Source organism: Marmota monax, unplaced genomic scaffold (genome assembly GCF_021218885.2).
Source record: "Marmota monax isolate L192 unplaced genomic scaffold, Marmota_monax_Labrador192_F-V1.1 WCK01_AAM20220418_F8-fsc00008, whole genome shotgun sequence".
NCBI lineage: Eukaryota > Metazoa > Chordata > Mammalia > Rodentia > Sciuridae > Marmota > Marmota monax.
In genome coordinates this window covers 15,646,931-15,671,360 of record NW_026694432.1, presented here as the reverse complement: position 1 = coordinate 15,671,360, position 24,430 = coordinate 15,646,931, and the positions used below count along the sequence as shown (strand labels likewise).

The window sequence follows — 24,430 nt, the reverse complement described above, 5'->3', positions numbered from 1 at the left end:
AGACCCAGAGAGTTTAAGTCATTTTTCAAAAGTCACACAGTGATGGAGCCTGAACTTGAGGCCAAGTCTTTGTAGTTCCAGAGATCAGACTTGCCACTGTCTTGTGAGCTCTCTGCCTGCTCCCAAGGATATCCCTGATGTCCCAGGCAAAGACTGATCCTCCTTGGCTGGTGACAGAGTTGTGGTGTATTGGCCTAGAACCCAGTTCTTTCTAGTGTGGACTCTAGGACTCTTGGCAGTCACACCCTCTCCCTTGAACTTGCTTTGCCTTCTCTGAAGAATGAGCAGAATGCCATCTACCTGGCAGGGCTGCTTTGTGGATTGGCCATTCTAACACACCCTTACTCCCTGGGATGGGACAAGTGGGTCTTTATGTTTGTCAGAATGAATGGAACTGACCACTGGCGTCCTGTAACTTTAATTTAATACAAATTTATCATAACTCACAAATGGGAAACATTTTTAAATAAAAATACTGCTGGGGGAGGCCCAGACTCTGGAGTTGAGGGGTTGGGCAGGGCTGAGGTTTACTCTTGCTCAGGGAAGGCCTGAGTGCATGGCCGTTGGGAGTGGGAGCCCCTCAAGTTCGGCTCTTCTGGCTCCTTTCTGATGGGTGTGCTGAGACCCCAAGTACAGAGTTGAGGCCTCAGGACTAGAAAGAAAGGCCAGGGCTTGTGAGAAATCAGTGCGATCTTGCAGGCACATTCTCAGGTTGCTGCTTTTAGGTAGGGCAGGGCACCTCCGGGCTCTGTTGCTTCGAAGTCAAGGTGGGATGGAGCCTTTTCTACATAGCAGACCTGGGGACTCTCCTGGACCCCATGGTCCCATGCTTAAGGTGAAGTCCTCTTTCAGGAGCGCTTCACGATGGATGCTGTGGCAGAAAATGCAATGGGCTTGCTCAGCTTGCAGGCTAAATTTCTTCTAGTGCCCTTTTTGCATGGCTGGGGCTGGAAAGAGGGAAACTACATTTCCCAGACTCCCTTGCAGTAAAGGTAGCAAATCCCTTGTAGAAATATGGATTGGGGACCTGAGTTAGTGGAAGAGGCAGGCCTCGGGACATCCATTTGCTGGCATGGACGGTGGCAGAGGGGGCACAGTGCTGCAGTCAGCGGCTTCTGATACAGTGGCTTCCTGCAGGGGGGGATAGCTTCCCTGGTCATTTCAGGATGAGTCTGGCAGCTGGGAATTTTTCTTGGAAATTCAGCAAGGACTTTACTGCTCCCTTCTGATGCAAACTCCCAGGGAGCTGGTAATGAATCCTTACCTAATTCAGCCAGCTAAAGTGGCTCTTGTTTCTGCAGCAGGATCCTAAGTGAGATAGATGCCAAGTCTGAAGGGGGGGGTGTGTGTGTCTGAGCTAACAGCTCCTCCCAGTGCTCAGGTCCTGATTAAAATAACTGCTCCCAGCAGCCTTTCTGTACCCTAGCAGGTCACAGAGGCCTGGCTGCAAGGGGTAGCTGGACCAGAGTCCAGAGCTGCTGGGGACCTTTGTCATTCAGTGATGCTTGCTGTCCTGCAGGCACCATTAGCTTGTGCTCTATATAGGTCCAGGGTGCCCTCATTCTGCCCTCAGATTTTGGGCAGGAAGGTGGTGACATGGTAACTAACATGTGGCCTCAACTACTCGGTGCCTTCCCACAGGCTACAGCATGGTCTCTGCTTTGTACAACAGTGGGGAAAGTGGAGCCTTACAGCTCTTGGTACAGGTGAGTGGAGGTTAAGAGGGGGGTTCTGTGACAACCCTAGGACCAGCTACTGCCTGTGTCCTTGGTGGGCTGCGGTCAAGGGTAAAATGACCATCACTAGCTTGGTCAGGGGCAAGACTTAGGCCATGAGACTTGAGAATTCTGTGTCTTTCAGGCTGCCAACTACTGACCACATCTGACACATCCCAAGGCCAGGCAGCTGGGCAGGAGGAGACACAGGGAGGTAGTGCCCTTTCTCTGAGGGGCTGGGGATAAGGGCTGCGTGGGGGCTGCCTTGAGGAGAAGCCATGTCACATCCTCATCAAGGTCAGAGCTTACAGAACTTTAATGCTTCAAGAGAGCTTAGGACTCGTGGAGCACGACCTCCATGTCACACACAGGGCAATGGAGGCCCCAGGGCGAACTAGTGGCCTGAGGTCTGCGGGTGACCAGGCAGAGGTGCCTGGGCCCCGGCCTCCGTGTGCAGGCGGGGCTCCTGCTGGCTGCAGCGGCCAGGAGGCCTGGACTAGATGCGCACAGTGTTGATGCGCAGGGGCTGCACATTCTTGCCGTTGGCGTGGCTCTGGCCGGGACTGAAGTAGGAGCAGAGCTTGCCCGGGAACTTCTCCCGGAAGGTGTAGAGCCAGGACATGTCGTCGGCATTGTAGAAGATGAGCAAGCCCTGGTCGTAGTCCAGGAAGACGCCCACCTTGTCCAGCTTGTCCCGGACGTTGAGCCGCGTCCAGGGCTCGGTGCAGGCGCTATACTGGTTGCCGTCGTGCATGACGATGCAGTAGAAACCGCGGCTCGGCTGGATCTGGATGCTGCCCTTGCGGCTCGCGGCCTCGTGCGCCAGCCCGATCACCCACTGGGTCTTCTCCGCCACCACCACTTCCCAGTAGTGGACGCCACTGCTGAAGGCCTCAGAGCCCAGCACCGACACCTCCACGTCAAAGCGCTTTGGCGAGTCCTGCAGGGGCTGTGGGTGCAGGTTCCCGTAGGCCACGATGGTGCAGTCATCAGACAGGATCAGGCGCTGGTGGGCAGTGCCAGGGTCTAGGGTCAGAGCAGCTGGCACTGTGAGGGATGGAAGAGGGAGAGGTCAGCAGAGAGAACCCACTGTGCGGTGTCTCCCTGCATACAGGATTCTGGGGGGCCCCCAGGAGGCCATTGATCTGCTGTGTGGCTTTGAATATAAGCTTGTCTTCTCTGGGCCTCATCTTCCTTCTCTGTAAAAAGGAAGGGTAATGGCTAAGGTCCTTCCATAGGCTGTAAGAGATCAGGGGCCATAGCTGCTTGGTCACTGCCTGATGCCCAGGGCAAGGCAGGTAGTGAGCACTCCACAAATATTTGTAGAATTAACGAGAATGAGGTCCAGAATTTCAGAGCTGCCAGGGAAGTTGGTTAAAGATTTTTCAGGTGCTACTGCCCCCTAGAGGGTAATGTGGGAATTTGTGAGGGTGTTTGGGTTGTCTCTGATAAGAGGGATCCAGGGACCACAGAATGAAATGACCAGGACAATCCATCACATCCCCCACCAGGGATTTTCAAATGTCCCACCACACCTTCATGTGGATGAAGTCTTCTTTATAGTGATCTGAAACTACAAACTCCATTTCATGTATAAACATGAATTTTTTTTTTTTTTTTTTTGCATACTGTACATACACTGTATATTTTGTAATACAATTACCAAACTCAGGGGAAACTGACTTTTCTTTCTTTTTTTCTTTTTGTAAGGCAGATTGAACCCAGGAGTGCTTTAACCCCTGAGCCACATCCTCAGACCTTTTTATATTTTATTTAGAGACAAGGCCTCGCTAAATTGCTGAGGCTGGCTTTGAACTCACAATCCTCTTGCCTTAGCCTCCAGAGCTGCTATAGGCATGTGCCTGGCTGATTTTTTTCTTTTTTATTGAGTCCAAGGGGCTCTATTGCTGAGCTACACCCACAGCCCTTTTAATTTTTTTATTTTTAGATATGGTCTCACTAAATTGTCAAGGTGGCTTTTAACTTCAGATCCTACTTTTGTCTCCCAAGTAGCTGGGATTACAGGTGTGTGCCACTGCACCTGGCTACATTTTGTTTGTTTGTTTGGGGCTTAACTAAGAATTGTTCGCTTTTCTGGAAAATACATCTCTAGGGGCAAGACCACTGATAAAAATCTGTCTATATAGGACTGCATTTGAAGCAGAAGGTGTTTTACCTATAATGTGAGCATTGGAATACTTATGTTTTCTAATGTGGTTCTGAGTGAACTTCTACTCGTTGACATATAAAATATTTTATTATAAATAATTTCCTTCTATTTTCCATTATGTGAGTGTATGTGTATAAATATGTGTGTATGTATAGTGTGCATATGTGTACACATACATGTATACTTGAAATGGTGATGAGATTATATGACTTTTGTAACATTGCAAATTATTTAATATGAAAAGTAGAAAATGTGTCTGAAAAAGTAAACAATCTCTAATTCTAAGCCACTTCTTCCATTTGATAGGGGAAAACTGAGACCCAGAGAGGAGTCGGGACTCTTCTCAGGTCAGCAGATAATGGCGGAGCTGGGACTGAGCAATGCCAGCCCAGTCCGGCCCGGCCCTCCCTGCTGCCCATCTCTCACCCTGCCCCACCTCACTCAGGCCCAAAACCTTTGCCTCACAGTTCCCTCTCCTGCCTCCTCTTTGCTGGCATGACCAGGTTCAGGGGGCTCTTCTCTAAGGGCCTGTCCTTGGGGTCTTCCTGGTGGCTAGGAGTTGTGCTCCCCTGCCTCTGAAATTCTTGAGCCATGTCCATGTCCCTGTGCTCGCATCTTTGCCCCAGGAGGGTAAGGACTGGATCCTCCCGACCTCGGCCCTCCCCTGTGTGCCCAGGGCTCAGCACAGGACCTGGCACAGGCCAGGCTTCTGGAAATACTCACCAAACCAGGTTGACCCTGTTTTTGTTGGGCAGGTGGTGCAGGCTGGGTCACCTGCCTGTGGGCTGGCCATACCGGCTTAGCAGGTCTCATCTCAAGTCTCAAGAACTCTTGTCAAGACCTCTGTTTACTCTGTCTCCCCAGGGAGCTGATAAACAAGCCAGAAGGGGAGGGGAACCTGGGATCTGCTCCCCTTAGGTCCCATGGCCATTTCTAGGACAGAGCAAGAGAGAGGAGAGGACATGTGGGAGGAGGGGATCCTGCCACATGTTCCGCAGGGTGAAGGACTTCACCATCCACTTCCCTCTTGCCTTCCTTATCTGGTGGAGCAGGGACAGGATGACATGGCTGGCACTCTACCCCCTAATTCTGTTGCCTCTGTGGGCTGCGCACACACAGAGAAATAAAATGGCTCACTGATGGTGACTGTCCTTGTTGGGAGTAATGCCCATCCCTGAACCTTGCTCCTGTTCATTCACCCACTAACAAGCCGACCACAGCCTGGAGCAAGCTCCTGCCACCATCTCTGTCAGGAGTAAACTCAGCTTTTTACTTTCCTTTCTTCTCTCCTACTCTTGGGAACCTGAGGGCTATATGCAAACAATGACTCTGTGAACAGAGGGGTCAAAAAAAAAAAAAAATTCTCCATCCGGGACCTAAAGAAGAGGAGCCAGGAGATGAAAGGCACTGGCTGTCATTAGATGAAGGCTTTGCCCACAGTCTGACTGGTCCCAGGGTAGCTGGTCAGAGCTAGAAGTCTCCTGCCCCTTGGAATGTGGGCAATTCCCACAGAGGGGTGGGGAGGGAGGAGGTGGAGGAGTGTGTGGGTGGAGGGGGGCCAGGGAGCCAAGAACTTAGTCAGATGCAGATGGGCCACCCCTACGGGCAGTGGGATGTGTCTGTGCAGAGGGGTGGGAGGGATGGGGGGGGGGCGAGTCCCTGCCTGGGTGATGGTGGCCACAGCTCTGAGTGCCCTGGAGAACGTGGCCCTCCTATTTGAGGCGTTTGGGATTATGGACCAGTAACAGCTAGAAACGAGAGTTGCTTGGAGCAGAAAGACCTGGGTGTGGGGGGAAACTGGCAGGCAGGCCTGGAAACAGCTTCAGACTCTCAAGTCTCCAGGGCCACATGGGCCACTCACTTCTGAGCCACTGGGACGGGCTCCAAGGGCTCCCCGTGGTTCTGGGAAGGTGAAAAGAGAGGCACCCGCAGGGCAGAGGAAATCCTGATCCCCACCTCCAGTCCTGCAGGTGGAGGAGGGCAGGGCTTGCCACTCTTTGGGTAGGACTCAGGCGAGGCCTGGGGTTCTCCTTAGGGAGAGCTGCTTGGATTCTAGGGAGGCTTTTCCAGTCCCAAGGGCAAGGCCAGAGGGGGCATGGCAACACCTTCTCCCCCACTGGGAAGTCAGTCCCTGCCTGTGGCAGTCCCTTCATCCATCCTTGACCCTCAGGAGAGGTGACAGATCCTACAAAGGCAGTCCTCTGGGCTCACTATCTTACAGGTTGGGCTCATTTCTAGGTCGTGGGACTCTGAACCTATAAACACAGAGAGCTGAGCATGTGTCTTGGTCCTTGAAGCCTCTCTGAGACCTCCAAGTCAAATGGCATTTGGGACTATGGAGGCCGCAGGAAATGTGTCCTGGTCTCTAGTCACCTACCACAAAGAAAGCCCTCCAGAGGCACAGCTTGACACCACCACTGGGCAGCTTGGCAGCCCCATGGCTTGTTTCTTTGTTCTCAAGGACAGCGGGGCCAGCTGCACAGGCCTGACAGGACAGGAAATACGTCAGCTCTTTTCTGCAGCCAGGCATTTAAAACCAGGCCTCAGGTCCCCGAGTCCTCCCACCTACTCAGCCTGCAGCTACCTGAGTGGTCACCACAAAACATCTCCATACCCTCTACCTGTGGGGACCCCACAGTAGTCCTAAGAGCACAAATTACTATACCCTCATTTTCCAGAAGAGAAAACTGAGGCTCTTCAAATGAGTTAAGCGATTTGCTCAGGTTGCCACCTGGGGTGAAGCAGAGTTAGAACGTGAGCTGACGTCTTTTCACATCATGTTCTTTCCTCATGTGGCTCCAGAAAGCCTGTTCAGCAGGACTGAGGAACCATCAGAGGGCCAAGTACTTACTAAGTTATAGGATTATTGTCCCCAATTTTAATTTAATTCTCATATGTAACCTGGGAAGCCAATGTGACTTTCCCTGTTGTATAGGTGAGGAACTAAAGCTCAGATGGGGGTGCCCTGCCTTGGGTCCCCTGATCACTGGGACTCAAAATGACTGGGTTCAGATGAGCAGGAGGTGGGGAGAGGGCTGCCTGGGGGTGGGGTGGGAGTGGGGAGGCAGCAGGAGGGAGAGGAGCAGTGTCTGGTTCCTTGGGACAATAGGTTGCTTAGCCCTCTGGGGAGCAGGCCAGGTAGGGGAGGGCAGAGAGGGGAGGGCTTCCTAGAGTGAGGTCAGGGGTGGGTGGGGGTGATGGGGTGGGGGGAGCTCCGGAGCAGGGGCCTGACAGGTGGTAGATGGGTTCTCCAATGACCCAATAGGAAGCCAGGGCCATAGGGGAGGGGCAGGCAGGAAGCTGCTAGAACTTGTGGGCTAGGTCCCTAGGGGCACCGCTCCATTTGGACATAAAGGGCTCTGGTGCTGGCAGAGGAGCCAGAGTGACTTCACAGGCCTCACAGACAAAGGAAGGGGCCCAGCCAACAGGATCACTGCTCTCTGAAGTCCGGGCCTCTGCTCCCGGTGGGATGTTTGGGGCACACAGCTGCTGCCTCAGCTTGACTGCAGGCACTGTTTGGCGGGGCAGTTTTGCTTCTCAAGGGACATTAAGTCACGTCCAGAGATACCTTGGGTTGTTATGATGAGGGGGCGGGGCTACAGCATTTAGTGGCTAGAGGCCAGGGACTCTGCTAAGCATCCTGCTGTGCCCAGGACAGTGCCCCCAAGGCCTAAAGTCAGTGGCACTGAAGGTGGAAAAACCCTGCCGCTGGGCAGTCAGCAATTCCCCCTGTGTCTGCTCACTTGTGAAGAAGCCCAAAAGGAATTCAGGCATCCTGTCATTCAGAGGGGGAGGCTGAGGCTAAGGGGAGGAAGGGACTTATCTTATACTGTACAGTGAGTTCCTTCTCTCAGCAGTTTACTGAGCACCTATGATAGGCCTGGTCCATTTCCAGGCTGCTAGAAAATGGACCCTTCCTCCAGAAGTGGACTTCTGCTTCATCCTCTTCTTCATTCATCAACACATACTGACTGTGCTGGCTGCTGGGGATGAATCAACCCTGGGCCCTGAGCCTTCAGAGCTCACAGTCTAGAGAGAGAGACAGCCACACAGATGGTGGCCAAACAGTGAGACCAGGAAAGCTTAAGCAAGGCCCTGTGGAGAAACCCAGGAAGGCTTCTCGCAGAGGTGTTTAAGACACGAAGGAAAAGCAGGAGTTGGCCATAAGGACTGAGGATGGTGCGTGAGGCTCTAAAGAGTGTGAGGAGGGAGAACAGGGTTCACTTAAGACCTGAAGGGGGTTCAGTGTAGCTGAGTGGGATATGGATGGGAGGATGAGGGGGCTCTTGAATGGCAGGAGGAGGTGCCAGCCTGCCTCTCTGGGCTGACAGGGATAGAGCAGGTGGACACTGAGGCTAAGAGCTCCCAGGCCTCCTGCACAAGGGGCTCCCCTGACCTGTGGCTCAGGAGAACAGTGGCTGGGATTCCTGCCTCCCTCCGGTGGCCCTCAATCTCCTGGTCCCTGTGTGGGGTTCCCCCAGGGGTGGGAGCATGCTGTGGCCTCTACCTCAGGAGGGCAGCCCAGAACTCCTACCCAGGCTGCTAGAAAGTGGACCCTTCCTCCAGCTGTTGCCTCCTTTCCCACGGAGAGCAGAGGAGAGCAGAGAACCGTCTCTGAGCCTGCATCACTCCGTGGAGGTCAGTAAGGACATACCAGGCGAGGCCTTCAGTCACCTGCAGGGAGCCTGGCTCTGTGGTCCAGCACCCTCTCAATGACTGTCCTAGCGCATCTCCATCCCTCAGGGACTCAACTGTGAATGCCCTGGGGTCATTCATGCCCCTGCCCACCCCTACTCCTTAGCCTTCAGCACTCAGCTCAAACATCATCTGTTGCCCAGCCTCCCGCCAACTCCACCCACAGCCTCCTGTTGCCCCTTCTGGGTGTCCATGGTACCTGGGAGTCCCTGGTCATAGCCTTGTCCCACTGGACTCTTGAGATCTGGTTGCTTGCCTTTCTCTCCTGACTCCTGAGGATCTCTTGAAGGATTTTTATTGTTTGTAGAATAAAAAAAAATAATCCAGACAGGTGGGAGAACTCTGACTACCATTGACCTTAGAAAGACAGTGAGCCTCTCTGAACCTCAGTCTTCCCAGGTCAGCTGGTGTATCAGGCTAGAGAATGGCGAGTGAGCTTAATTGGTAAGGTTATAGGCTCTGGGGTCTGACCTGGGGGTCTAAAGGCTGGCTGTACCTTTTATAGGTTGTGACCATGGACAGGCTTCTAACAGCTTTGTGCCTTAGTTTCTCCATGATGGTACCTACCTCTTAGGGGGAATTCCCTCCTTTATCTGTATCTCACCTCTCAAGGGCAGGTGCTGACCCTGGCACAATCAGGGGTCCTCACTGCCTGAGGCTTGAATCTGCCCTGTGGTTCAGCTGTGTGGTTTGCAGGAAAGCACTGACCTCCCGGGCCCAGGGTCGGCTAATGCACTAGAAACCTGCTTTCTCCTCTCTCTGCAAACCTCCTACCACCTCCTCCTCATCTCAGCTGACAACTTCACTTCCCACCTCATTGGGGAGGTGATGCCATCAGGGATGCTTCCTGCAAGCTCCCACTCTGCTCTGCTGCCCATATTCCACCCTTTCCAGGCTTCTGGAGATAGACTATGTAAGTTCCTGGCAGAGGCCACCCCTCGGCAAGCAGCAGATCACGCCAGGGATGGTATCCAAGGCCGTGGCTTCCACAATTCTCTCCTTCTTTTTGGCATTTATTTATTTATTTATTTTTGGTACTGAAGATTGAACTCAGGGGTGCTTTACTATTGAGCTACATCCCCAGCCCTTTTTATTTTATTTTTTTTAATTTTGAGACAGGGTCTCCCTAAGTTGCTGAGGCTGGCTTTGAATTTGCAGTCCTCCTGCCTCAGCCTCCTGAGTCACGGGGATTACAGACGTGCACCACTGCATCCGGCTTCTGCCTCTTGATTCTGCCCTTCTACTGCCTCTTTGCCATCAACCCATGAGTAGGCTGCTATTCCTTCTCCCTTACAAAAATAGCCACTCAACAGTCCCTCTCCCTCCCGTATGTAAAGTTCCTTGAAAGCGTCGTCTCCACCTGCTGTTTCCACTTCTGTCTTGGATGGGCTCCAATCAGACCTTTGCCCCACTGCGCCACCAAAATAGCTCTTGCCAAGGTCACCGACAATCTCGGTGTTGGTAAACCTGGAGGAAGGTCTGTTTGGGGTTCTCCCATGCTTGGTTCAGCAGCCTCTGCCACCATGAACCACTCTCCTTCTGGAAATGCTTCCTCTGCCCGGCTGCCAGGACACCCCCAGGCTGCCCTCCTGCCCGTCTGACTGCTCCTTCTCGGTCTCCTTGGCTGGGTCTCCTCCTCTCCATGACTTACAGCAACGCCCTCAGGCTCCGATGTTACAGTGGCCCCCCCTCTCTTTCTCCCTACCCTAATTTTCCAGGTGACCCCATCCCGTCCATTCAATGCTGGCCATAGGCTGATGACACCAGGCCTGACTTCCTCCTGGACCGCGGACCTGTGGTCTCAATGCCTTTCAAACATCAGCACAAGGTGTTCAGTGGGCACTGCCAACCTCACATGCTACAGCTCCACGCTTCCAGACACTTCGGCCAATATCCTGTCCTCTCTATCTTCCTTCTCGCACACCTGAGGCCAAATTTCTTGGCAAGTCCTGTTGAATGGCCCTTCAGAATAGATCCACAATCTGGCTACTTCTCACCCCCTCCAGCGCCACCATCCTGCTCCAAGTGGACTCACCTGGGTTATGCAATGGTCTCCCATCCAACTTCCCAGCCTCTGCCCTTTATCACCTTCTGTCGATTCTTAGCCCAATAGCCACAGGGGTTCTTTAAAACTCAGGTCACTTCATTGTCCCAAACCTCCAATGGTTCCCTTCTCATTCAACATAGAATTCAAAGTTATAACGCTGGTCTGTGGGCCCTTATGGTCTGGCTACTGCCGCCTTCCTGACCTTTTCCTTACTCTCCCTCTCATTCACTCTACTCCAGCCACACTTGGCTCCTTACTGTTCCTTGAACATGCTAGTCATGCTTCTGCCTCAGGGCCTTTGCACTTGCTGTTCTCACTGCCAGGAGCCCTCTTCCCTCAGATGACTCACCCTCCTTCCTTCAGGTCTTTTCTTCCACCCCTCACCCTTATCTAAAATCTCTCTCCTATCAGCATCTAATGTACCACAATGCACTATGTGTATTTGTTTTTTGTTTTACTTACTCACTTTTGTTTACTTTCTCATACCCTAGAATGTAAGATCTGTAGGATAGGAATTTTTGCCTGTTTTGCTCACTACTCCTCTAGCACCTAGAACAGTGTCTGGTATAAGAAAGGGGCTTGATATGTACCACGTGTATCCAGTGACTTGCTGGAGTGCCAGGGCCTTGGTACAGAAGGCCCCCAATTGATGTTTTTTTTTTAACCTATGTTGGTGTGAAAACGATAGGCATTCAGGAGAAATGTATTTCAAATTTTGACTTTTGATCTCTTCCCAGGGTTGGTCACATGTGATATGACACTTGGGTGTTTCTGGGCAGAGGCACAAACTGGGGGCCGGTTAGTCACATGATCCCAAGGAGAAACAACCAATAATCCTCTTTTGGTGCATTGCTAAGGGGACGCTCTGCAGGCTAGCTGTTAAAGGCATTTTCACCCCAGATGGGTCACTGAGAGGTGACCCTGTCGTTGGTGAAGGAGCACCTGCAGCTCCCTGGGGATGGAATAGCCTCACGGGGTCCTCTGAGGATCCCTCAGGATGAGCAACTGCACAGTGCCCAGCACAGGTCCTGGGGCACAGCAAGCTCAGCAAGGCACCCTGGGTTCCCTCCCTCAGACTGTGTTTAGGACCTGGGACCCAGTGGGCTGGGACCATGTGCTGCCTGGCTTCAGCCCATCAGAGACCATTCCTACCTGTGCCCCCCACCCGCCTGCCGGCCTCTCAGGGAGGGACAGGGAACCTCACCTGGGTGGATGTCCTGGAACAGGGACTTCCAGATGGTGTACTGCAGGGGGCCCGTGTACTTGGAGGTCGGGAAGTCTTCGTATGTCAGGTTGGTCTCGTGGATTTTCCCCTTGAGCCTGGAAGGACAGCAGGAGAGAAGGCTGCACGGGGGACTGGGTTCCTGCCCGGTGTTGGGGCCCCATGGCCACCTTCAGGGCAGCTGACAAAGGGTGAGGTCATGAGTGAGAAGGCTGTGGGACTCAGGTACAGGTGCCTGCTTGTGCCACTGCCGACCTCTCTAGCTATTACCCTCAGTTTTCTCATCTATAAAATGGGCACTAGCTAGAACCTGCCTTCTAGGATTGTCACGAGGGTTACATGGCACAGAGGACAGAATGCTTAGCACAGTGTATGGCTCAGGGCCAATGCCACGGGCATGAGGCTGTGACCAGTGTTGATCCCAATAACTAAGTATTATTATCAAGGGTGGCCTCGAAGCCAGAGAAGCCTGGGCTTGAATCCTGGCTCCATCACCTAGCCGACGGATCTTGGCCAATTGATCTGGCTTGTTTGTGCCTCAGTTGCCACATGTGTGAAATGGGGATGACAGTGATATACTATATAACATAAAGAACATAAGATATAATACAGGTACCTACCACGTGATCACAGATATTGCTATTACTTGTACACTATTGGCAGGATATATTAAACACAGAATAGTCTAGATGCATGGAGCCTTTAGCCCAAGCTCTGGCACACAGTAGGTCTTCCATAAATGATCGATGGAGACATGCATGATCGAGTTCTCTGCTGACAACCCATTTGTCTCCGCCGCCACCGCCTCGCCCAGGTGGCACGTACCTCTCAGACAGGGAGGCCACCCCGGCCAGGAAGGTGTGCCGGTCGGTCTCTGCCAGCCGCTCCTGCAGGATCTGGGCCCCCTCCTGCACCTTGCGCAGCTGCTGGCTGTAGCGCTGGACCTTCTGCTCGATGTCGGTCAGCGTGCGGGCCGTGTCCGCCTCCAGCTCCTCCAGCATGGCCTTTTGCCGCTCTCGCAGCAGGCGGTGCAGCCGCTCAAAGGCCTCGCCGATGGTGGTCCGCAGGCTCTTGGTGGAAGACTGCGGGGACAGTGGTCAGGGGTTATGGCAGTGGGCGCAGATGAGGGGAATCCAGGTGAGAAGAGGAAGCCGGGAGCCTTGGTTGCAGAGAGGGAGGGTGGGAAAAGGCTGTGCAGGGGGCACGGCAGGCACTCGAGGATGCTGGTACAGAAGCCCTGGCGTAGCGGGGACAGCAGTTAGTGTGGCCCATTAGGAAACTAAGGCCGTGGTCCAGGTGAAACAATGAGTTTGTAGCGGGCAGAGAGGGAAGAGGATTCTGCCCAGATATCTGGCACTGAGGCAGGAGGGACAGGGAAGCTGGGGGAGGGAGAGGGGACACTGTGGAATGACGTCTTTTGTCCTTCCTTTTCTCTCTCCCTCCTGTGTCCTGGGGATTGAACCCAGGGCCTCAGGGTTGTTGGTAAGCACTCTGCCCCTGAGCTACACCCCCAGCCCTAGTTTTTCTTTATAATGACTCACAAGGAGATCACAGAGGTCAGAGAGCTTCATAAACTGCAAAGTGTGTGGCTGACCTTGGTGGTCACTCCCCTGATCTGCCACCCCTGAGACTCCCCCAGCTAAGGAACAAGAATACAGTGAGGGTCTCTGCCAGGGCAGGTGAGTGTGGACAGGTGGTTCTCAATGCCATGCAGGTACTGCAAGGCTCAAGAGGGCACGGAGCAGTGAAGGGCACCAGCTTCGGTGTCCCACAGCCTGGGTAATAGTCCCAGCTCTGTCTCCAGCTGTGGCAACTTCAGCACTGTCAGCCTTAGTTTTCCAACCCATGAATGGACTAATACAAATGAGATCGCAGGGCTGTGGTGAACAGATGTGAGGGGTTGTTCCTGCCCCCAGGGACAGGGTCCCAGGTGAGGAGAAACAGCCAGGTTATTGAAAAGGGATCCATTAATGGGTATGTCCTGGGAGTCCCCAAGGGCAGGTGGCCTGAGGAAGCTCTAGGCACCATTTGGGGGTCAGGGGAGAGGTGGAGGGAGCGGCCTGGGGAAAGACTGAGAGTCAGGCGACACAGGATGTGGCAGCATGTGGGGCCTAACTCTGCAGTTTCACTTTGCAGGATTCTGGCTGGCAGTTCTCGGAGTCAGAGACCCCACTGTGTTCAGTGCCCTGGGCTCTGTGGGAGGCTCCACAAAGGCTCAGTTAGGGCCTGTTCCCTCCCGTGGTGGCTGCCCGCCTGCAGGAAGAGCTGCTGGCAGCTGGCCAGCCTCCCTGCGCATGCCCACCCAGCGAGCCAGGCAGACAAAGAGGGGATGGAGGAGAGCCTGGGGATGGGAAACCAGGCTGCCACTGGCCTCCACTGGCCTCCCCGAACCCCTCACCCAGGGAGGCTGAGGCTGCTGCTGCTGGGGGCATGGGATCTCCCTCCCCCAACCTCTGGAGCTAACCTCCAAAGGCCCCCAGGCCCCATGGCCACTGGGTCTGGCTCCTCCCAGACCACTCTGCAGTGTTTGCCTGCTGACCACCCTCTGCTGTTGGAAGTCCTGGTTTGCATCCCATCTCTGGCTGCTCCTCCTCTTCCACCCAGGTTTCTCGGGACACATCCAGGCCAGCTCCTTCCCATCTCTCCCTCATCTTTATCTAATGCTTACTGTTCTAAGGCTGGCTCCAAAGTCCATAGGGATGGCTGGGCTGGGCCTGGCGCAGGATCACTTTTCCAACTCTCTCTCCAACACGTCCCTCCAACTCATTCAGTCCCCAAGTCAACTCCAGTCTTTGCCAACAAGCTCACTGCCAGTGGTCCTTCTCAAGTGCAAGCTGGGTCACAGCCCACACTGGGTTTAAGGACCTTCCCTGGCTTTGGATGACAGCAAAATGCTAAATATCTTAGCCTGGATCCAAAAGCTCCTGTCAAGTTGGTCCCAACTGACCTCCCTAACATCGCTGCGCGGCACTTCCGCATGCCTAGAACGACCCCTCCCAATCCATTATTCATTTGGCAAATTCCTACTCACCCTATAAAACCCAGCTTGAAAGCTACCCACCGAGAGACCTCCTTTAAACGTTTCAGGGAGTTAGATATTCCCAGAGCCTTTTATAAACTCTCTTAATACATTGTCTTCCATGTTGTCTCTCCAACTTGTGCATGAACCCTTCCTGAGTAGGAATGGCATTTTTCTTTTTTTTTTTTTAATTTTTTTTAGTTGTCAATGGGCATTTATTTTATTTATTTATATGTAGTGCTGAGAATCAAACCCAGTGCCTCACACATGTTAAGCTCTACCACTGAGCCCCAGCCCCAGCCCCCAGGGCATTTTTCTCAGCCCTTTGCCCACCCCAGGGCCTAGCACAAGGCTGGCAGTCAGGGGCTACTTGAGGCTGAAGGAGAAAGGGCCTTGCTCATGATCACTTCACACAGCTGGGCAGAGAGTCCATTTTCTTTCCAGAATGGGGATCCGGTGTCCCCAGGATAAAGAGAATACGTAGAAAAAGAGGTGGAGGCAGGGAAAGACCAGCCCAGAAGTGGCACATCAGATTGATGGCCACCCCAAGAGCTCTGAGCATGTCCCCTAGGGTCCTCCCAATCTATCCACTTGACTTTCACAAAGCCCTAGGCCTGCTGAGGGCACCCCGGAGACCTCCCAGCATGAGGCTGGAATGTGCATTGGGCTCTGCAAAACTGGGCAGAAAGCGCCCTGTTGGCCACTTACTAGCTTGTGGGGCCTCAGGCTGGTCCCTCAACCTCTCTGTGCCTCAGTGACCTCACTGATAAAATTGGGATTAAAAAACATCTACTTCCAAAGTCCCCCTCCCTCCCACTGCTTTTTCTACAAATACAGTTTGTATGTCAGACACTGTGCTAGGTTTTGGCAAGTCCTGCTGGGATGGAGGTGACATTCTGTGGGTTTGGTAAGACACTGAAGCAGAAGCACAGTTCTCAGCATGGAGGAATGTTCGGCCCAATGGGCGTGCCTTGTGGGCCTGCTTTCGTCCTTGGCTGGGAAAGCCGCTCCCATCCCTGGTCCGCCATGCCCCCCGGAACACCCAGGGGCTTGGGGAAGCTATGGCCCTTTTAGAAAAACACCCTTCCAAGAATGCATCACCCTCAGGGTCAACCAAGGAAAACACAGGACCGGAGGAGGGAGATCAGACAGGCCCCAGGCTGGGTCACTGGAGGGGCGGGCGCCATAGGAAAGCAAAAGTCAGGCACCAGGTGAAATATGACCTCCAAGTCTCCATAGGCATTTCTTGTATAAATACCCCAGTCCAGACAGGAAGCAGGGCTGGGGGAACTGGAGGGGGAGGTGGCCCCACAGGACCCCCCAGAGGCATACAGATGGACAGGAAAGCAGGGGAGGAAGAGGTCAGTGAAGAAAAACAATAATGGGGGAGAAGAGAGGAGAATACCGCTGGCCGGGGGAAATGGACCCTCGAATTCCCTCTCATCCAGAGAGGCTCTGAGTTGCTTCTCAGCACAGGGTACAGAATTACCAGAGAGCTGGGGAAACTGAGGCTGCAAGAAGCAAGGAGGCTATAGTTCTCTGACTTTTTCATCTCCTTCCCACTAAGAGGCAATACCCAGAGGCATTCCGGAATGTTCTCTGAAGAAATATATGTCATGACCCTCCTGAGACCCCACAGTGGGTTGGTGGCTATGCTGGGGCACAGATGTGAGTTTCTAATGGCCTCTGCAAGCCCCAGGCTGAATTCTGGAGGCTCAGGGCATTCCCAAGGCTCCTTTCTGCCCCTAGATTTCATGTAGAGTCACTTTGTAAGGGAGGGGGGACTTGTAGTCTTGAGGTTCTGAATGGAGCCCCGCAGATCCTCGCTGTATGGATAGGAAGGCTGGGGACCCAGAAAAGTGTGCAATTTACCCAAAGTCAGTGGTGGGACCAGAACCCACATTCTTCCTCTCAGGTCAAGGGAAAACTCCCCACCTCCTCAACGCTGTAGCCAGACTGCAGGGCTTTGTACAACTTTTTTGTGTCCACATCTCTGTGGCCTGAGTGCAAGAGGGGGAATGACACCAGGGCTGGCTGCGAAGGGAGGAAGAGGTCAGTGAAGAAAAACAATAATGGGGGAGAAGAGAGGAGAATACCGCTGGCTGAGAGAAATGGACCCTCGGATTCCCTCTCATCCTGAGCTCAGGGTGGCTTCCTTGGGCAATGGGCATGTTTAATAAGGGCGGAACAAAAGGAGACTGGGTACATTTTCCCAGCCCTTCAGGATTCTGGAGGTTTCCGAAAGTCTCTGATCTCACCTGCAACTTCCATCCACATTGGAAAGGGAGAAAGGGCCCAGCTCAGTCCCCTTGTCATCTGGGAGTGGGTTCCTTGCTCCTAGTCCCCATTGACTCACTTTTACAAAAACCTCCCCCTCCTCCCTGAGGCTGCCTCTTACTCCAGGTTCAGCCCCTCCAAGCCCCAGGGTGGACAGAGGCTCCGCCCCCTCTCTGAGATGATCCCGCCCCTCTAAGCCCCGCCTCCACACCCAGCTGGCTCACCTTAGTCTCCGCCAGCTGTCGCTTAAGCAGCTGTAGCGCCTCCGTGTGCTCCCGCTCGCTGTCCTGAAGGGCCTGAAGCTGCTCTTTCAGCTCCCTCTGAAACACACACAGGTCCGGCTTGGGGGCTTGGGTGACACGTGCCCAGGTATTCAGCGGTGATGGACGGTCCAGCCCTCCTAGACGCCAGGGCATTACCCTGGCTTTGTGCCCCGCTTCCGGTCAACATTCATGTGGATTGATGTGTTGTCTTGGCACCAGAGTCAATCCCGGTTACATTTCAACCACCAAGTCCTGTAGGGTCTGTATCATAAATGTCTCCAGAATCTGTTCCCACCTTTCACCTTTCACCAGGAGTTTTGCAAAAGCCACAAACACACATTTCCCCACTCTGCCCCTCCTGAGCTGCTGCTTCTGGAAGTAGACCTTTGGAGGCAGCAAGGTTTTGGTGGGAAGCAAGGTGGGAAACCGGATAACTACCCACATTGTCTGAGCGCTCAGCTCGGGCTAGACACTGCTGTCGGCACTTGGCTTATTATTAATTCATTGGAGCTTCTGGGTAACCCTAAGCTAGGCACTATGATTCTACTTTTAGATGAAGAAAAAGGCACAAAGAGGTCAAGAAACTGGCCACAAAGCATACCAAGCATGTAAGGGTAAGGTCAGAATAAGAACTAGGACATCTGGTTCTGAAGACCATGATCTTGAAGCCAAGTGACATGTTTGCAACAGTGGTGACACCCAAGATAATTAAGAACAAATCTATGCTAGACAATACATCACCATTTGAAATAAAAACATGATCAGGATTACTTATATTTCCTTTGTCTGAAGTTCCAGTGTGGCTTAGCCAAGGAGTGGCTAATGAATGTTGGCCTTGTTTAAAATTTTGATATTTTGCTCATTATCAATTTTTGCATTAATTTTTGACTGAAGAAATACTGCAATACTGCATTGCCTATTATTCATGTGGATTGCTGTGTTTTTTGGCACCAGAGTCAATCCTGTGCCTCCCTCCCCTGACCCTGGCCCCAGCTGTCCCCATCATCCAACCCTAGGACTCCCCTCCGGCCACAGTGAGCTTGGCTCTGCTCCTCCAGCACCTTGCACTCCCTCCAACTTAAAGACACTGCATTTGCTGCTTCCTCTGGCTGTCCCTCCACCATCAGGGTTTCTCAAAGTGACTCCTTTGTATCATTGACTTATCAATTTCGTTGCCATCTCTGGGGGATCACCCCAGGGACAGTGGCATCTGCTTACACCTCTGTCACATTCCCAGCTCCAGGGTCTTCACCGTACCTCCCACTGCCTGGAATGGCCTTGCTTGTTGACTCGCCTGCATGTTTCCTGCTTGTTTCCTTCAATGTAATGGGAGTTCCATGAGGGCAGGAATCTTAACTGGCTTGATTGCTGCTCTATCCTAGTGCCCAGAACAATTCCTAGCAGGGGCCTCAATCAGTATTTGCCAGATAAAGATTGGGATGATAGGTGCTCCCCAGCATAAGGTCTAGCTGTCTGCACTTATTTATTTATTTTTGGTACTGGGGATTGAATCCAGGGGTGCTTTACCACTGAGCTACATCCTCAGTCCTTTTTATTTTTGAGACAGGATCTCACGAAGTTAATGAGGCCTGGCCTCAAACTTACAATCCTCCTGCCTCAGCCTCCTGAGTTGCTGGAATTACAGACATGCACCACTGCACTTGGCTGTCTGCACTAATTTGAGCCCCTAGCCATTGTATCATAGACAGTTTTCTTCCTATCTGTCCCAGCTTCCTCCCCATATTAGCCTGTGAGTCCTCCAGGGCAGGCGCTTGATGCTTCCTTTCCCTGTGGCCTGTGACCTGTACCCAGCGGCCTGGCATTGAACTGGGGCTCAAGAAAGTTTGCTGTGTGAATGAATTTCCATGGAAACAGCCTCTGAGCAGGCCCGGGGTCCCTGACCAGCTTGGGCTGAGAGGTACCAGGGAGGCTGATCTACCAGTTCATATTCATCTCCCGCTCACTCATGTCGTCAGAGCAGGGAGGATCCTCAGCAAACATCTGGTTCAACTAATTTTACACTGGGTAGCAATCTGGGAGAAAGGCCATTACATGTGAAGGGAAGAATGTGAAAAACAAAATTATCTTTGCTTACTATTGCTTATTCATTTAACAACTATTTATTGACAGAACAAGGCATAGGCAGTCCTTGCCCACAGAGATCTTTCAGTGTGGTGAAGAAGACAATGAGCAGGAAAAATAATAAAAAATCAAGATAATTACCAATTTGGTCTGTGCGCTAGAGAAAATAAAGAAGTGTAGGGTCGGGAGGAGAATTCAGCAAAGTTGGTCAGGGAAAGCTTTCAAAGGAGGTAACATGAGAGGTGACATTGAAGGATGAGGAGAGTCTACTCATGAAAACAAGAGTAAGAGAGAAAAATGGGAGCAGCATGTTTTGTGACAAAAGAGAGCTTAATGGCTGGACAGACACAATGGCTGGAACTCTAACAGCCATCTCAGGTCATGAGGCAAAGGTAAAGACAGAAGTCACAAGATGAAACTAGAAGAGTAGAAGAAAGACAGGATAGGCATGGTGGTGTATACCTGGAATCTGAGCAACTCAGGATGCTAAGCCAGGAGGACTGCAAAAGGGGGACTCATCTTAGCAACTTAGGGACACCCTGTCTCAAAATTTAAAAAATTAAAAAGTCCTGGTGATGTATTTCAGAGGTGGCAGAGAGTCCCCGGGTTAGATCCCCAATACCAAAAAAAAAAAAAGAAAAGAAAAGGCAGAAGTGTGGGTCCCTGTCCCTGAAGACTAGCCACACCATTACTAGACTACATGATTTTTAGGAAGGAAGAAAAGAGAAAAAGAAAGAAAGATCAAAAAAGCTCCACTAAGGTTTGCCAACTTCCATGGTGTAGATGCTCCCACCAGAGTGGATCTCAAGCTATTGCTGTTGAGGTCACTGGCCGTGGAGTTGGGAAGAGATGGCACAGCAGCTCTCAGGAGCAAGTGTGGCCACTGCCAGCATGCTGGCTGTCCTGAGTCCCTTCCTACGGAGTGTTTTAGGGAAGGAACACTCCGTGGAGTTTCAGCTCCTGCGGTCGGCTCTCCATTGCTATAGCTGAAAGGCATCCTCATGGACTCGCACACGTGCCGAGGGCTCCCCAGGCCCATCTTGGGCCACGGGCTGGCGGAGAGGCAGATGTTGGAGGAGATGGGCCGAGTGCTACAGTTCTCCCCTGGGGCGTCCCCATGGGCCCACGTCAGACCCAGCCGCCCAGGCAGCTCTTCTGTGTTTCTGAGAAGGGACGCTGGAGGCCAGTTCCTCACACTGCTCAGGATCTGAGGGACGTGGACAGATTTCTCCTTGATTTTGGAGTCAGGGAATGAGGAGAGCTGGCCTTCCTCCTGGACCGCAGGAGCCAGAGAACCCTCATTCACCCATTCCATGTCCTGGGCCTCACATGCTGCTGTGTCTGGGATGGGGAGAGGGACGAGGGGCAAGTCCCAACCCAAGAGACATACAGGAGTCAGGGAGACAGACAGGGACACAGACACATCACAGTGAACGTCGGACAGAGTGGAGAATCCGAGACCTGCTCTTCCTTGCTGAGGAGACATGCTTCCCCTCCCCGGGAGGGAATTTCTACATTATCAGGAAAGAAGGGAACAAGGCCTGAGGGCAGCGTTCAAGGCCCTTCACCTCGGGCTCCACTTTTCTCCAGCCTTATCTCTTGGTCCAGATCTGTGGTGTCCAATATGGTAGCCATGAGCCCCATGTGGCTATTTAAATGGCAATTAATTAAAATAAAACAAAAGGAAGTTCAGTTCCTTGGTCGCACTAGCCTCACTTCAAGTGCTCGATAGATGCATGGGACAAGCGGCTACTGCACTGGACAATGAAGATGCAGAACTTTCCAGTACTCCAGAAAGTTCTATTGGAGAGCACCAAGCATCTTGCAGCAATGCTCTTCTCTAGGCCTTTGCGTGCGCTGTACCCGCTGTCCAGAATGCTCACACACTCTTGTTTTTCCCCACTGTGGGACACTGTCATCAGACACACCTCTGGGTGCACAGTTGTGGCACACAATTCATGTTAATGCAAGGTGACCTGTTCATCTTCCCTACCAAATTGCTGGCTCCTGAGGGATCCTGCCAGAGAGGTTGTCACACTCTCAGTACCTAGGACAGAGGCAGGTACAGACCAGCCTCAGGCTTTTGCAAGATGAACTGCCCAGGGAGGAGGTTGGTTGGGTCTGAGCTCCCTGCTGAAAGGGTGGAAGGGGAGAGAGGCCCAGGGCAGGCAGCTCTCCCCAGGTGGGCCAGGTATGGAGCCCGAGGGAGCTAGATCCCAGGGGAGAGAACTTAGGAGGCTGTCTGAGCTCTGCCCCAACCCACCCCATGGATCTCCTTCCAGGTAGATCTGGGTTAAAAGCTGGCTCTACCATGCCACTCACCAGCCGTGTCCCTGGGATGTCATGGAACCTTTCGGTGCCCCCGTTTCTCACCTGTAAACTGGGAATATAAATAACTTCTAGGGCTGGAGGGTGAAATGAGGAAAGAGGAACCAATGTTCAGCCTTCCAGGGTACGGAGCCTGGCAGCGCCCAGCGCATGGGGGATGGAGTGGTCACTGCCCCATATGAGGCCTCCAGTCGTGCCTTCATGTCCTCACCTTGTGCTGTGTCCAGTGGCCCCTCCCTGCATCCTCAGATGGCAAGAGCAGGAAGGGGCTGGAGGGACCATCTGGCCCAACCCCTACAATTGCCAGAACAGGAAACTGAAGTCCAGGGAGAGGGACTGACTGACTGGCCCCCGGCCACATAGTTCTATAGTGGGAGAGTAAACCGGAAAGTCTCCTCCCAGTAGAGAGGTCAGACAGGAATAGGAACCTGCTGATAAACTCCTACATAACAAAGCCAACCCAGGGGAAGAACACTGAGACCATGACCACAGAAGACACTCAGGACCAGAGGTGCTGGAGTGGCTCATGGTTTGGGTTTGAATTTCCTGGGCATCTCATCATCTAATTCTCACAACAATCCACAAGGTTGATGCATTTATTGCCTCCATCTCATAGAAGTAGAAATTGAGGATCAGAGAAGTTAGGCAGTTTGCCTAAGGTCACACAGCTAGTAAGAGAGACAAGGCTCTGAGAGACTCTAAAAATGCAAGTTCAAAACTGCTCAGCGTCTCTGCCTCCCAGTCAACTCAAATCAGAAGTAATTTCTGAGCACCACTGAGAATTGGGCTTTGTAGTGGCTACCATGGGCTGGAGACAGGGTCCCTGATGTTAAAGATTTTGCAAGAGCCAAGGAGGAAGAAATTTAAACAGGTGGAACACAAAGAAAAACAAGATGTGCATATGGGGGACCTGCCAAGGGTTCAAGCAACTGTCACCACTGGCTGTGTTTGTAATAGTCCCTCCATCTCAGTTTCCTAACCCGTAAAGTGAAGCTATAGTATCACCTGTTCAGTAGGGTTGTTGTGACCATCAAATGACTTAATTCCTAACCTGACATGATGCATAGGGTGAGTTCAATGGACCTAAGTTGTTATTATCATAATTATATATGAAATGGGGCCTCAGAACTGGGGAGTGTCACATTCAGGGTTTGTCTGATGGAAGGACCAGGAAAGGCGATGGTAGTGTTCCTTCGAGTTTCCAGGACATGGAGAAGCTATTCCAGGTGGAGAGGACTGGTCAGGCAGGGGCACACCTGGTGTGCAGGAAGTGGGGGTAGTCCTAGATGGCCAGAGCCAGGTAGGCGACAGGTGGGTGGAGTCACAAGCTGGAAAGGCCGGCTGGAGCTGGCTGGGATGGGACAGCAGGTGGAGGAGGCCTTGAATGTCAGCCAGGGAGAGCGGGACTGGCAGGGCCCCATCAGAGCTGGGGCAGGGCAGGGGAGGTCAAGGGGTCTGGGGAGGACACACCCCAGAGGGCCGGGTGGGTGCACATCCTATCAGCCGTGAGGTTTCTGGAGCTCCATCAGTTTGGCAAGACCAGCATGGGGCAGCAACCAGGAGGGAGGACAGAAAGCCAGGGCTCAAAGCCCCCAAGGCCAAGATCAGGACTCTCCCACCACAAGACAACTCCTTTTCTTGCCCAGGGGACAAAACTGCTTGGAAGCCATCCAAGCTCTGGCCTCAGGGACCCTTTTCATCCCAATGGAGATGGCATGAACTCTGGAGTTAGAAAACCTGCATTTGAATCTGGACTGTATGAACTTGAACAAATCACTTCTTCCCTTCCTGGGGCCAGCCTCCAAGGGCCTTCTCTATAAATTGAGGGTAAGAGCCCTGGCAGGGTTGTAATGAGAGCTCCTGAGAGGACCAGATGTGCGGTGACAGGGCCCAGCGAGTGCTGGTACCCATGCCTCCTGTCTCCAAGCCTGGGCACTGCTCTCTCTTCCCCTCCCCCCACCCAAGGGTGCCACAAATCTGAACAAGGCAAAGTGGACTTGCGTCTTCCTCCTCTCCCGGCCCCCATCTCTCACCTATACCTGAGGCCCTGAGGCCCTGTTCTTCTTGACAGATGTGAGTTCTTCTATTGCTTCTTTGAGACCGAACCCTCCCTGGGCCCTCTGGAGCTCAACAGTCCCTGGAAACACCTGGCTGTTCCCCTGCTCCAGGGTCTCTACCATGCACACTGCCAAGGGTGCAGATCTGACAGGCCACATGTACCTGCTCAAACCTGTCCCCGGCTTCCCTGCCTCTCCAGGGTGTGTGTGTGTGTGTGTGTGTGTGTGTGTGTGTGTGTGTGTGTGCGCGCATAAGTTCAAGACCTTTCCTGAGCTGGTTAAGTCTCTCTTTCTCACTCTTACTCTTCTCCCCCTCCTAGAGCCACAATGACCCACCTGAATGTGTTCCTAGTCAGACTCATACCTGAGTTCAACTTCCAGCCTCAGTGGCATTTAGTGACCGTATGACCTTAGGTACAGTATTTGAACCTCAGTTTACTCATTTGTGAAATTGGGCAAAGATACACACCTCATAGGCTTGCTGTGAGGTGAGAGAGGGAGGCTGGGGGGAGAAAGAAAACCTGCTGTTTGCCAGGGCACTGAAGGCCTGTAGTC

The 24,430-nt window shown here is 52.7% G+C and overlaps 1 protein-coding gene across 1 annotated transcript in view; it reads right to left on the bottom strand.

Annotated features, from left to right (window-relative positions):
* Positions 1 to 402: 402 nt before the first annotated feature.
* Positions 403 to 24,430, bottom strand: part of Trim62 (tripartite motif containing 62) — a 31,365-nt gene continuing 7,337 nt past the window's right edge. Inside the window, exons 3-6 of the mRNA XM_046469243.1 lie at positions 17,370 to 17,465; positions 12,675 to 12,931; positions 11,832 to 11,947; positions 403 to 2,762 (exon numbers count right to left, since the gene is read on the bottom strand). Coding sequence (XP_046325199.1) covers positions 2,212 to 2,762; positions 11,832 to 11,947; positions 12,675 to 12,931; positions 17,370 to 17,465 — 1,020 coding nt within the window. The 3' untranslated portion in view covers positions 403 to 2,211. The remainder of the gene's footprint in view (positions 2,763 to 11,831; positions 11,948 to 12,674; positions 12,932 to 17,369; positions 17,466 to 24,430) is intronic.